At 46.7% G+C, this 14,375-nt stretch overlaps 1 protein-coding gene across 1 annotated transcript in view; it reads left to right on the plus strand.

The window, feature by feature from the left end:
• Positions 1-14,375, plus strand: part of LOC138261520 (lipopolysaccharide-induced tumor necrosis factor-alpha factor homolog) — a 218,936-nt gene that overhangs the window by 104,283 nt on the left and 100,278 nt on the right. Inside the window, exon 4 of the mRNA XM_069210531.1 lies at positions 5,892-5,918. Coding sequence (XP_069066632.1) covers positions 5,892-5,918 — 27 coding nt within the window. The remainder of the gene's footprint in view (positions 1-5,891; positions 5,919-14,375) is intronic.

Genomic DNA, 14,375 nt, shown 5'->3' on the forward strand with positions numbered 1-14,375 from the left:
CTTAGACATGTTACATGGCCATATTCGGAGTTACCATTGTGAAGCTACATATAGGTATTAACCTATATGTAGTGCACGCGTGTAATGGTGTCCCCGCACTCACAAAATCCGGGGAAATTGCCATGAACTATGTGGGGGCACCTTCGCTAGTGCCAGGGTGCCCTCACACTTAGTAACTTTGCACCCAACCTTCACCAAGTGAGGGTTAGACATATAGGTGACTTATAAGTTACTTAAGTGCAGTGTAAAATGGCTGTGAAATAACGTGCACATTATTTCACTCAGGCTGCAGTGGCAGTCCTGTGTAAATATTGTCTGAGCTCCCTATGGGTGGCCAAAGAAATGCTGTAGCCCATAGGGATCTCCTGGAACCCCAATACCCTGGGTACCTAGGTACCATATACTAGGGAATTATAAGGGTGTTCCAGTGTGCCAATTAGAATTGGTAAAAAATAGTCAATAGCCTGCAGCGACAATTTTAAAGGCAGAGAGAGCATAAGCACTGAGGTTCTGATTAGCAGAGCCTCAGTGACGCAGTTAGGCACCACACAGGGAACACATTCAGGCCACAGTTATAAACACTGGGGTCCTGGCTAGCAGGATCCCAGTGAGAGCGGCAAAAACGAACTGACACACAAGTAAAAAATGGGGGTAACATGCCAGCCAAGATGGGACTTTCCTACACGTATACTCAAAAATGTCTTGTTTCAAGGGTTGACTTCAAAAGAACCCTTTCGAGTTTAACACAAACCCCTTTCAATCCGGTCCTAGCTTCAGACATCATCAGAGGTAAATCAGCCCTTTGTGTGAGAGTAGGACACAGCCTATACAAATGTAAGTGTGCCCTGCATCCCTCTCTCCCATCTCAGGATGACTATTGGTATGCAGGTGGATGCAGATGCCTCTCCTGTCACACCAGACTTCTACTGTCTTGTGGCTGTCTGGAAAGTATGCACAAAGTGCAGCTGTCACTCTTCCCTAGACGTTGATTGGAGTCAGGCTGCAAAACACTAGAGTTGCAAGCACAGAGAAATGCCCACTTTTTAAAAATGCCATTTCTAAAATAGTAATGTAAAATCCAAATTCACTAGTAAGCAGGATTTCTTGCTACCACTCCATACATATCATACATGCCAACGCTATTCCTTTCAGATCAGAAATTACCACTTAATATATAAGGAAACTCCCAATGCTAACCTGTGAGAGGAGCAGCCTTCACAGTAGTGAACAATGAAATAGGCTATTTGTCACTACTAGGACATGTTAAACATAAAAGTACATGTCTTACCTTTTACATACACAGCACCCTGCCCATTGGGCTGCCTAGGACCTTCCTTAGGGGTGATGCAGGTGTAGTGAAAGGGGAGTTTAGGCCTTAGCAAGTAGTTTGAAATGCCAAGTCAGAGTGGCAGTAAACTGCACATGCATGAACTGTAGTGGCAGGCCTGAGACAGGTGTGAAAGGCTACTTCTGTGGGTGGCACAATCTGTCCTGCAGGCCACTAGTAGCTTTTAATTTACAGGCCCTGGGTATATGGTACACCACTTTACAAGAGAATTACACGTAAATTAGATATGCCAAACAGGTGTAAGCCAATCCTGCCATGTTTTAGGGGACAAACCACATACACTTTAGCACTTATTGTTAATGGTAGAGTGCCCAGAGTTCTAAAGCCAACAAAAAGAGTGCCAGAAATATAGGAGGAGAAAGGCAAATAGTTTGGGGATAACCCTGCAGAAAGGGCCTTTTCCAACAGAAGCTGACAAGAAAAAGTTGGGTAACACTGGTATTGTGCATCCTGTACAGATTGATCCCAGAGGGACTTATCCAGCTGCGGGGAAGCAGAAGAGCAGAGGTCTGCTATTAAAAGACATCGTTAGAGTCTGAGGAATACATACATACATTAGATACTACAAACACGAAAAAGACATTTAAATTGTTGATCGCGAAAAAACTCCTTTTTAAAAAAATAAATCGGATGCCAGGTAACTCAGGGAGGGAAAAAGATAAGGAAAAAAACATAGGATGATAAGAACCAAATTTAAGAGTGAAAGGGGTTAGATATCTGTGTCATCTTCTATGGGAATTCCTACTGTTATAATCTTTAATTGATTTTCTCAGGTGAAGAGGGCCAGGCTCATCCTTCTCATTACCATTCCATACATTTCGCTGTGCTCTCACAGCTGGCTACCAAGCACCACAGAAATAAGGACATTCTAATATCAGTACCTCTCCCTATGATGCTCTGTTCCGCATTTTGGTCTCAAAGCATTCTCACATATAACTGTGATTTGGCATTAGGAAGGGAAAATCTAAACACACCCCTGTCTAATGCCAAATTGCAAACCCAATTTGTGATTCGGTAATAGGTTACTGAATCACAAATAGGGATCTGTACATTTAAAAAAGCCTTTTTTGTGTTCGCAAACAGGCTGTTTCTGCGAATCGGGCCCTTTGCAACCACAAAAATGCTTTGTACAGATTCCTTACCAGATTGTTTCTGGCACCAATATCAAAATATGACAATGATTGGTATAATTCAAACACTTTTACTTAAACGTATACATATTGTTAATGAATTTAGGTCTTTGTAGCTTACAAATTGTATTTTTTAGCCCTTTTCACATCAATTCATTGTTTGGATAGTTTGTCACTTCTTTATAATGAGTTTATATTCAATAATGAATGTATTTAAAGTATTTCAAAGTTATTCTGTAATATATTTTGATGATTTACATTTGTTTATTGGTCGGTTCACAATTTTAATTATGATTAGGCTATTACAACTTACATCTAGCTTAACAACTTTCCTCTCTTTTAGAATGGAGCTCCTTTTGAATATAAGAATGCTCCAGTTGTGATGGTGATTAAACACATGGGGAGTTAATGATCTGTGGAGGAATGTATTTTTATGTTTTAGCCATATTCTAATATAGTTTTAAAAACTATAATCACAAGTTCCATTGTGACAATCATTTTTTAAAATTCTTTTTATTAAACAATGTGTGACATAATAATTGAGACAAGGATATCACAAGTATCTTCATGTGGTACTATGTAGCTGATCCCAGGACTCTCAACAAGCTCACAAGATCTATACATTTATCGCAACTCTTGGCCCCACTCTAATCGTGCCTGGGTAGCCTCTTCCCTTCTCACACTCAACCCTCCTCCATTCAGCTCCCTATGCTCTAACCTCATCTCTCAGGTACCATGGCTGGCTATCTATGGGCCCCATACCTTTTCCGATTTCTTGAGGCAGACCCTACTTTGGTAGACTACATTCTCTGCTTTTTGGCACCAGTCCATATCTGAGACCCATTCTTCCATGCTTGGGCAATGGTGAGCCCCCATGATCCTTACTACATTTCATTTAACCACCCCGGCTGCTAGCCCCAGCCATATTCTTTGATATCTTTTCCACGCCGAGTCTCCTATGATCACCAGTAGAAGCCACCAAGGGTCCCGGGAGACCGGAAAACCCTGCTCTCGAGTCATTTCCCTCACAACCTTTTCCCTACACTACTGGATCTGGGGGCAGTCCCACAGTATTTGAAAGAAGGTTCCCATGGCTCGCAACCCTGAAGACACAGTTCTTGTAAGTGCACTCTGGACTAATAGGACCTATGCAGTAGCCTGAGTTGTACAACTTAAAATCGGGTCCAGATGGCTATTTTTCTGGCACTTTTTTGGGTCTCCACCCAATCCTCATCATCCAGAGCACCCGCATTGCCTTCCCACGCTGACCTCAGCCTTTCCAATATATCAGGTGAATTATTAATCAGTTTCTTGTAAATTACGGAGATTGCCCACTCTGTGAGTGGTTCCGTAAGGATTCTATCTTCGAGTAGCATAATTTCCCCTATCTGTTCCCCCTCCACCAGGTGTCTTTGCAACGCATGTCCTAGCTGCAGGTACCTAAAATGTTCGGTTCTGTTCAAGGTGTATTCCCGCTGCAGTCCCTCACCAAGGTATTTATTAGCGTCTCTCCATGCATGTACCGCTCCTAACCGCTTGTACAAAACCCCTTCACGTCCCTTGGTACCCATTGCCACCCTATCGACCATATAGGTGGGATCCGATTGCTCCACAAAGGCCCATACATTTACCACTACCAATTGCGAATACAAGCATGCACATGGTATCGCCAATCCCCCATCATAGACCCCTTTTTGTAGTTTTTTCCAACGCAATACGCAGGAGTCTTCCTGCCCACAGCAGCATTCAGAGGGATCGATAAATCTTCCAGAAGGCCTTGGTTGGGATCAGCACTGGTGTATTTTGAAAGACATACAGGAGACAAGGCAGAGTCATCATTTTATAAAATGCCAATCTGCCCATAAGCGTTAGGGGCAGACTCCTCCAGTGGTCTATGTCTGTGTTAAGGCGGTCCAATTGTGGGGACAGGTTACAGTGGAGGAAGACCTGAGGGTCTAGCGTGATGTATATCCCTAAGCATAGGAAACCTGCCGCCTCCATAGGTATCTCAGTAGAGAGGGAAGTCTAGGAATTTCCCCCGATAGTGGGTACAGCTGGGATTTGTCCCAGTTAATTATATATTCAGAATGCTAGCCAAATATCTGAAATATCTGTAGGACTCGATCAATGGACCTGGTTGGGTTCGAGACATATAGTAGCATGTCATCTGCATACAAAGAGGCGCGTTCTTCCCATCCTTCCATTTCTGATATGCCTCGGATCAAAGGGTCTTGGCGGACCGAGGTGGCCAATGGCCAATGGCTCCAGGGCCAGCCCAAAAAGCATTTGAGACAGGGGACACCCTTGTTGCATGCCCTTCTGGAGGGCAAACACTCAGGACACCACCTCATTAACTATCAGTCTCGCCAATGGTTCCTGGTACAATAATTGCACCCATGCGCAGAAGCGAGGGCCAAATCTCATCCTCCGCAATGTCGCAAATATGTATCCCATTCTACATTATCGAATGCCATTTTGGCATCCAAGGCCAATAATGCAGCCGATTCAGCACCGGGAGCCTGCGTCATGTGGAGTACTCCATGCAGTCTATGAAGGTTAGGATAGGTACTTCTCCGGGGCATGAAACCTGATTGGTCAGAAGAAATAACCCTCTGCAATCGATTGACTAGTGTCTTAGCGTGCACCTTTGCCTCGACATTTAGGAGAGAAATGGGTCTGTATGATCCACACTGTCCCTCTGGTTTACCCCATTTGTGTATAACTACTACTGTAGCTGTACACTGATGTACTGGAAGTTTACGTTTTGCCAACACTTCCATGAACATTTGTGCCATCGGCGGCACCACCTTGCCTGCAAATCCTTTCTATAACTCCACCGGGAGCCCATCTGGCACTGCAGCCTTGCCAGACTGCAGGTTTCTTAGCGCCTGCCCTATTTCTTTCACCGATAGGTCATCCTCCAGAGACAACCTGTTGTCTTCGGAGAGAGTCTCCAGGACAATATCTTTCCATTGTGACAATCATTGGATGCAATATATTTATCTCAACAATGTATTTTAGGCTGGTGCCCATAGGGCAATTTTACATTTTCACCACTAGGAGACTTTCTTTTATTTGGGTACCAGCTTTCTCCTTCTCAATTTGTATCCCTTCCACACCCAGGAAACATGTCCTAACATCTCAATCCGCAACCAAGAGCCTCAGATAATCTCACCCCTAATCACTGCATCCCTTATAAAAACTTTTTTGTGAGAGTCTGATTTAAGTGTCATTTTACCAAGTTTAGTAAGATTTCCTGAGATCTTTCTCCCTGCCCAACTTAGAAATAAAATACATCCCCACTGTCACTTTAAAGCAGACTGTACGTTTCCAGGTATTTGATGACACATTTCATTGGATCACATGACTGATGCTAATGATTTATGTTTTTCTCTTTCACATCTTTTTCACAGTTGCTCCGACAGGGCAAAATCAAACAGGTAAGTGTCTGAAGACTCACCATAGACTCTTCTTACGATGTGGTCTTTGTAGTGTTGTGAGACTAATTGCCCTAGGACCCTTGCAGATCTAGGCAAACTCAACAGAGGAATTAAGTAAATTTCTGGGAAGTGTTAGGGTGTGGTTATTAACACTTATGAAATTATCAGTGAGCAGTGGTTGATTATATGTTGAGGGAAAAAGACATCTGTAATAGAGATCTACATGTGGTGTGTTCATTTGCATTCTCCTGGGCTGGGAAAGACGCTACAACTGGTGATGAGTAGGGGATATGTGCCCAGAAGAAACAAGACTGCTCTTCTTCAGAGTTTGCAAAGATACAGCAAATTGCTTGTGCATGCCACATGTTCCCAAATCGATGAGAAGCAGTTAGAAGTTGGTTTGTATTGAGTTGAAACCCATATACAGCCCTCAAAGAAGTGTAAGGCTCTGCTGAGGAGCACATTCAAAAACCCACTAGTATCTGGCTGAAGGCTGAAAGAAGAAATATAGCATCACACCATAACACAGAGCCATCATCCATGTAAAGCAAATGCTAAAGGCAGTGATAACCAGGTATAAAAGTGCGAACCTACTTACAAGCAAGAGCAAAGGAAGTGCTGCATGACCTTGAATTGGGTGTGACCATCCATGCCCGGTTGAGAAGCTCATGTGTGCACAGCAGTGAGTGGCATCCAGTGCACCGAAAGCCACTGGAATAGTAAATTTTTTCAATGGATGCAGAAAATATTCTGAAGTACGATGCAGCTGTGTTTCTAAAACCACCACCGCCATTCAACACCACAAAGAAGCAAAATATTGGTGCCAGATGAACCTCATGGATGAACACATTCAATGACTTCATAGATGCCCTAGAAGATGAGAAGAAAATCATTAAGTATTATAAGATATCGTACCATAAGATCAAATAAGCATTGAGTACCAAATTCAATCCCATGCCGAAAGTTGACTACAAAAGGTACATTTTCAATTAAGCGAGACAACAAGCTGGTGAAATGAAATGATGGATGAATTTGTTGAAAGACTTGATTTGCTTATCCAACACTGTACGTTTAGTGAATTTAATAATGAGGAAGCCTCAGAGTCATCGATGGCTGTCTTTCAGATAACACATGTTGAGAGAAATGCTCAGTTTAGAGAAAATAGTAATGGCTGCAAGAGTGAATGAATGAACAAATCAACAAGCTGCTGACATGGAAGCTGGAACAGCAAAAAATAAATCTGCATTGGTTATGAAAAAAAGTACAAGTGCAAGGTAAATGCGCGTGAGTCGATGTCTTCACAGAAGAAAAACTTATTTCCGATATGGGTTTTTATTTCCCCATGAAGGTAAATGTCTAGCGATAGGACAGACATGCAAAGATTCCAGGAAAGAAAACCACTTCATAATGGTTTGCAAAGCAAATGACAAACCAAATCTGTCACAGCGAGAAGAGAAAATGGACGCTAGAACTTTCCAGAAGCACTGTAGCCACAAGGCCAAACAGCAGCACCACTTATGACAAGTAGAACAAAGACAAAGATGATTGTCGTCAAGCTCATCCTACAAAGGCTCTTCAGCGTCATTATCAAGCACCAGTGAAGAAGAGGGATGTGCAATGATGGTATCAAACAAGGGACAACAGGTGCATGTTGGTTTGGCTGCTTGCAAGGAAGAAGATAAGACAAAGGCATTGGTTGCCCCATAACCTTTATCACAGACAGTGGTTCATCGATTAACATTATTCCAGTCAAGAAGTTCAATAGCCTGTCTCCTGTGTCACGCCTCACCTGGGCCAACATGAAGGTATACATGTGGGTGCTTTTAAACCATTGCAGAGTCAAGGGTCATTCAGAGCTACAATGTGATGCAAAGCAGTATCAGTGCAAGCGCCAATTCACTTTCTTTAAGGAACTTCATCCAGTGCATACCTACCAAGTTTTGCCGCTGCTGCTGACATGGGATTGATATCTATCAATTACAACCTCCACATACAATCTGAAATTGTGAGTCCGTTTCTGTCATTGTTTCATGGCCCAGGAAGACTCAAGACAATGTAAGTGCAACTTCACATTATCGGGGACATTCGCCCTCCTGTACAGCGGCTCCGCAGAGTCGCTTTTCATTTGTAAGAAGCTGTTGAGAAAAAACAAAAAAACGCTGTTGAAGAATTACATCACTGAGTGCACCACCAGTCCTGTGCCATAGGTTTCGCCCATACTGTAGTTGTGATGCAAAAATGGACAGTGATGGGGAGTATGCATCTGCATTGATATGCGCCAGGCCAACAAAGCAATATAAAGAGAAAGACATCCTGATTCACACACAGCAAACATGATTGTGCAACTGAACGCTGCCAAAGTATTCTCCTGTCTTGACCTGAACAAGGGATACCATCAACTCCAGTTTGAAGAGAACTGCAGGTGCAACACGACTTTTTGGCCTCATGTTGATTTGTGCAAATACAAAAGGTTGAATTTTCAAGTGTCGTCAGCTGCAGAAATATTTCAGGATGTTATACGTGGAATAATTCAACCTGTCACACATGATTTTAATAACAGTGATGACATACTGGTATTTGGAGCAACATAAGAGGAGCATGACAAGGCTCTTACACAGGTGTGGCAGTTACTTGCTGATGCAGGTCTCACTCTAAAAGCAGCAAAGTGTGAGTTTCCCAAGACCAAAAGTACATTAAACACTGTCAGCTACTTGCACCGCTAAAGATGTCACCAAGCTGCAATTCATTTTGAGGCATGGCCAGTTATTGCTCAAGGTACATTTGTGACTTTGCTACAATGAGTGCTGATTGAGAGACTTGAAAAGACGAAATGTCCCTTTCCAGGATCTGCTGATTGTGATCAAAATTTAAAAAGAGTAAAACTGGCAATTGAGAACGCAAGCAAGATGGCCTATTTTGACCTCAAGTTACATACTGAGATGGGGGCGTGGCTTGGCCGTCCTGCGAGATGTCCGTCACGCTGTGAGGCTCTGCTGGGCAGGGGCATCAATCCGACAATAATCCTGCCGGATTGACTGCCTAGAACGACTTCTTGCCTCTGCCAGTGTGTTGGAAGCCTTGGTGAGTGGTGGTGAGACAGAATGGAGCCGGCTCGGTGGTGCGGGCCTAGTTAGATAGGCGCGGCCTGGCCGGGAGGTGTTTGGGCCTGACGGGTGCTCACGCGGGCCGTGGAAGTGCTCGTCCCTTCTGGGTGAGAGGGCCCTGCGTACAGCGCGGTGGTTGGGGCTGTTCCCCCCCCCTCTTTTGGGCTGATGCTTGTGGCCCAGCGGCTTGTCGGTGGCACGCCACCCCGGGTCTCGGCTGCTGGATTTCCCGTGGGGCCAGATCTGTGTCTGAGTCGGGCCGCGGGCCCCTGCAGTGGCCTGTGTCTCGTGCCTTGGGGTGGGGCCCGGCCATAAAGGCGATTGGTGCTGGCCACAGGGGCTAATCCCTTGGTGCTCGACTGGGGGTGCCGCTGGCGGGGTGCAGAGGATCGGCGCCTCCCTTTTTCTCTGACCTACAGCGGCTGAATACCTTGGGCCGCATTCTTTACAGTCCCAGGCACTGGTGGCCCGTGGGGCCTGTTTGGCGGCAATGATCGGGTGAGTAGGGGAGTCGGTGGAGGTGCTGGGGGCTGCTGGGCCTGGCTGATGGCATTGTGCTTTGCCAGGCCTCGGGATTGGCGTGCTCACCTCCTTTCCCCCATCTTCTTTGGGGTGGGTGTGCCTGGGACGGCTCGCACAGGCTGTGGCCTGGCGCGGTCCCTCGTGGCCTGCTTGCCTGGGGGTTGTTTTTTGGGGGGAGCAGGGTGTGTGGCAGGTGCCTGCCCCCTCTTCTTCTTTTCTGGTCCTCGGGGGCAGCGCTGTGTGTGATCACGTGCTGTGGGTGTGTGGGAGAGCTGAGTGCCCTCCCCGAGTTGCACTAATTGTTGCGTTGGGGTGGTGGCTAGGTTGCCGAGGTGGGCTTTTGCAGTCTTTTTGATTGTAGTGCATGCCCCCGCTCCCTCCCCCTTTGTTTCCTTTCCCTGAAGCGATGGGGAAGATGGACCAGAGGCAATCTAAACTCACCTTCAAGGGGAAAAAGAAAAGCAGTCAGGCCAGCAGGGCAGTGGAGGATCTGTTACAGGAGGAGGACAATCCGGCAACCTCAGGGAAGGCTATGTTCTTGGATCTTAAGCACAGCTTAGCCAGTATTGATGCTAAGTTAGACCACCTGAACGAACAAATGGATCGTTTAAAGGAACGGGTGGATGGCCATGCCGCACAACTTGAGTAGGTGGAATCTCACACTTCAGATCTGGAGGATGGTCGCGTGGAGACGCAGAGAAGTTACTCCAAATGGAATGCATGTTGTAGGTAATCTGGAACAAGAATGAGGATCTTGAAGCTCGCTCCTGCCGCGAAAATATCTGCATCTTGGGCCTCCCGGAGTCAATGGCGATGGGGCCCATGGAAGACCATGTGGAGACTATGTTATCAACGCTCTTTCCTGGTGAGCTGTCCCAGGTGTTGGTGGTGGAGAGAGCTCACAGGTCTTTGGGGCTGAGACCGCCGCCTGGGACTCTGGCGCGCCCAGTCATTGTGCGCTTATTGAACTATATGGACAGAGAAACAAACCTCAGATTAGCTAGAGAGCGCTGACCTGGGATTTATAATAATAACGAACTGGGCATTTTCCCAGACCACACTACCAGGGTGCAGGCGGCCCGTAAAGTGTTTCTGCCTGCTAAGCGTACTTTGAGCCAGACAGATGCCAAATGCTTCCTTATCTATCTTACCAAATTGCGAGTGCTGCATAAGGGCAAGTTGAACTTTTTCACTGACCCGAAACTGGCCATCAAGTACGCTAAATCTGTCCCTAAAAAGGCAACTCTAGATTGTTCACAGGCTGCTGACCGCGGTGGAGACACTCTGAGTGACATTGATTATATTAGTTTTGTTGTTGTGGGCCATTGGCAGCTCTGCACAGTGTCTCAGGGACTGGTGAATTTATTCTGTGTTTGTCTTTTTGGTGCAGTCTGTCTTGCAGCAGAATTAGCGATGTGTGAGCTCCTGCCCACCCATCCCCATGTGGGTGGTTACCGGATGGCCATGTCGGCACCCCACTGGATGAGTCCAATTGTGGGGTTTGTTACTATGTTGTTGGATCTGTGTTTGGGTGTGAGTGGGTTTGTAGGGCGGGCCCAATTTGAGGGTCAGATGGGTGAGGGGTACTTTTTTTCTTGTTGCTCACTGTATTCTCTGCCTCCCTTCTATCTCTTTACTGTTGTCTCTTTTTGTCCTCTGTGGTGCTTTGTCTGATGCATAGATGTATAATGGTTATGGCGCAGTTGAGGGGCCTGTTATTATGACTCCTAAAGGGGTGACATGTGTGAACTGTATGACCTGGAATGTTCGAGGGCTGAATGACAGGTGCGGTTGCTCTCTGCCTATTTGCAGCACCACGCGGTTGATATCTGTGTGCTTCAGGAGATTCATCTGACGGCTGCCACAAAACATAGGCTGAGAGCTGGCTGGATTGGGGAATGTCATGTGGCTGCGTATTCGTGTTATGCACGTGGGGTTGCCATTGTGATTCGCAAGGGCCTGCAGTAGCACACTGAGAGGGTGATTTTGGACCCGCAGGGTCGGTATGTTCTTCTGAATGGTACACTGCATGACAAACCATTTCACCTGGTGTCAGTATATGGTCCCAACGTGGATGACCCACAGTTTTTTTAAGAGGTGTGGTAATTGATATGCTGTATGGGGCTGGGGTCAAAACTGTGGGGTGGTGATTTTAATGTTGTTTTGGATGTGGAGGCAGATCGTGAGAACCGGATGTAGCCTCAACACATGGCGGCTGCGGGGGCTCTTACTCGATCATGACGGAAGGGGAAGGTGCTGATCTGTGGAGGGCCAGGCACGGCACTGTTCAGGAAGGCACTTTTGTTAATACTGTCCATGGTAGCTGGTCGCTGTTGGACAGATGGCTTGGTACCAAGAATGCGGAATTATAGATGGGTGCTGTTGAGCACATGTCCCGAACCTTGTCGGATCATTCTCCGGTTATGTTGTGACTGGGTATTCCAGGGTGCACGCTGCGGGACTTTCTGTGGCTACTGCCGTGTAACGCATTGAAAGAGTCTGTTTTCAGAGAGGAGGTCCGTACGGCTATAAAGGAGTATTTTGTGACTCACAAGGGCTCGGTCTCGTCGGCTGGTACCTTGTGGGAGCCATTTAAAGTGGTAATCCGGGGGATCTGTTTAGCTAAACAGCATGGTTTGTTCAGGGCAATCCGTCGTGATTGGCGCATTTAGAGGATCAGTTGATTGCGCTGGAGAAATGCCTATATGCTGGTATGTCAAATGCTATCCTGGCGGAGTTTCGGGAGAAACTGTCGGAATATGAGGAGGTGGCACTAAGTGAGGTCTGTTTCCTGGGCAGAGCGGCTACAGCACGATGGTATGGACAAGGCAAACAGACTGGCAGAACGCTGGTGGAAATGTTGCGTCGACCATGGGCTAGGAACTACATCGTGGCGTTACAGGATTCTGTGGGCGTCCATTAGACAGCGTAGAGGAGGTTGGGCATGTGAAGACAGAGTTCTATGCTTCCCTCTATTCCGCCTCGGATGGCTCAGACTCGGAGGCCTATTTAGATTATTTTGAGGATGTTAGCTTATTGTGGTTAGAAAACAAACACCGACAATATTTGGATGTGCTTTTCTCTGTTTAGGACATTGTGCCCCTGGCCTTGATGGGCTTATGGCGGCCTTTTATAAGGAATATGCTGATTTGCTGGCCCCGCATTTATTAGACGTGTACACTGAGCGCTCTGCCCTGCCATCGTCGCTGAGGAAAGCTCTTATAGTTACTATATTGAAGCCGTGAAATGATCTGCGCTTTTGTGACTCATAACGACCACTGTCGCTTAGAAATCTGGATAATAAGATTTTCCCAAAACGTTTGGCTCTGCTCCTGCAGCCTCTTCTCCCGTTTTTGGTGCTCCCTGACCAATCCGGTGTTGTGCCGGGCCGCTCGACCTTGTATAACCTTTGTAAGTTTTTTTGCCATAGCGCAGATGGTGCCTCCTGAGGACCATGTTGCAGCAGTTTTTTGGAATGCCTATATTTGTTTGGCCTTCTGGCGCGAGTTGCTTGAGCCTCAGATTTATCCAATTAATTTAGCTTCTCTACTCGGCCCCCATGGTGCGACTGAGAGTGAATTGGATGACCTTGGATTATTTTCCTGTGTCTGGGGGTACCCGTCAGGGATGTCCCCTTTTGCCCCTGCTATTTGCGGTGACGATGGAGCCACTGGCTGCGCAGTTGCGACAGCATCATAGTCATAGAGGTTTAGCGTTTAGACAACACCCAATCTTGGTTTCTATGTATGCTGATGATGTAGCTCTATATGTATGAGACCCGCATGTTCACCTTGATCTACTTTTTGATGTGATCACGCGCTTTGGCCGGATTTCTGGTATTGCCATCAATTGGTCTGAATCTGTGGTCTTGCCTCTGTTGGCTGCCACGGTGCAGTATTGTTCGCGATATCCTTTGCGTTGGGCTGATGGTCCGGTCCGATATTTGGGCTTCCGGGTGTGCAGGGAACTAGATGAGCTATGGTCAGCCAACTTTGGCAGGGCCATTGGTTGGCTGGAAGACAGGGCTCCTTACCGCTCTCGTTGACTGGCCGTATAGCTATTGTGAAGATGGTGGTTCTGCCTAGATTTCGCTATTTGTTACCAACATCCCTATTGTGCTCACTTCCAGCTTTCGGAAAAAGCTTTGGTCTTTGCTTAGCTCCTATATTTGGGCTAGTAAGCAGCCCAGGATATCGTGGGAGACGCTCGTACTGCCGTTCGACCTGGGCAGTTTGGCTGCTCCAGATTTGAACCTTTATTATACTTGTGCTCAAGCTCACTATGCACATTTCTGGATGCACCCCATAAAATACTTACCACATTTCGCTCCGGAGCAGGACTCGATCTGGCCTACTCACCTATCTGGAGTGTTATATGATACGCCTCACCCTGCGTGGCTGGTTGTGAATACGGTGGTGTGTATGCCGCAGGCCTGACGGGCTCTCCTGCTGCGGGCCAGGGGTGGGGTGCTGTTTGTGCAGTCGGCGCTGGTGAGGGATGTTGTGCACCCGCGTGCATTAGGGGGCGAACGATTGGCCCGGCATATATCGGAACTGCAGCTGATGACTTTAGGCTCCTGGTACCCTGAGAATTAATTTATCTCTTCTGAGGCTGCACTCCGTGCACCGTGCGACGCCATGCAGTATCGGCTTACTTATCTTCAGACAAGGGAATCTCTGCGATCCAGGTACCCCACCTTTCCCGCGGTGCCTCCGGTGAGTTGTGTCTTAGAGTTATTGTACAGGTCTCCATCTCCTCGCGGTCTTATTACCAGCCTATATGCAGGCGACATCGCCTTTGGTGGCCTCCAGGGCAAGGGGCAGTGGGAATT

The sequence above is a fragment of the Pleurodeles waltl genome, chromosome 10 (genome assembly GCF_031143425.1).
Source record: "Pleurodeles waltl isolate 20211129_DDA chromosome 10, aPleWal1.hap1.20221129, whole genome shotgun sequence".
Taxonomy (NCBI): domain Eukaryota; kingdom Metazoa; phylum Chordata; class Amphibia; order Caudata; family Salamandridae; genus Pleurodeles; species Pleurodeles waltl.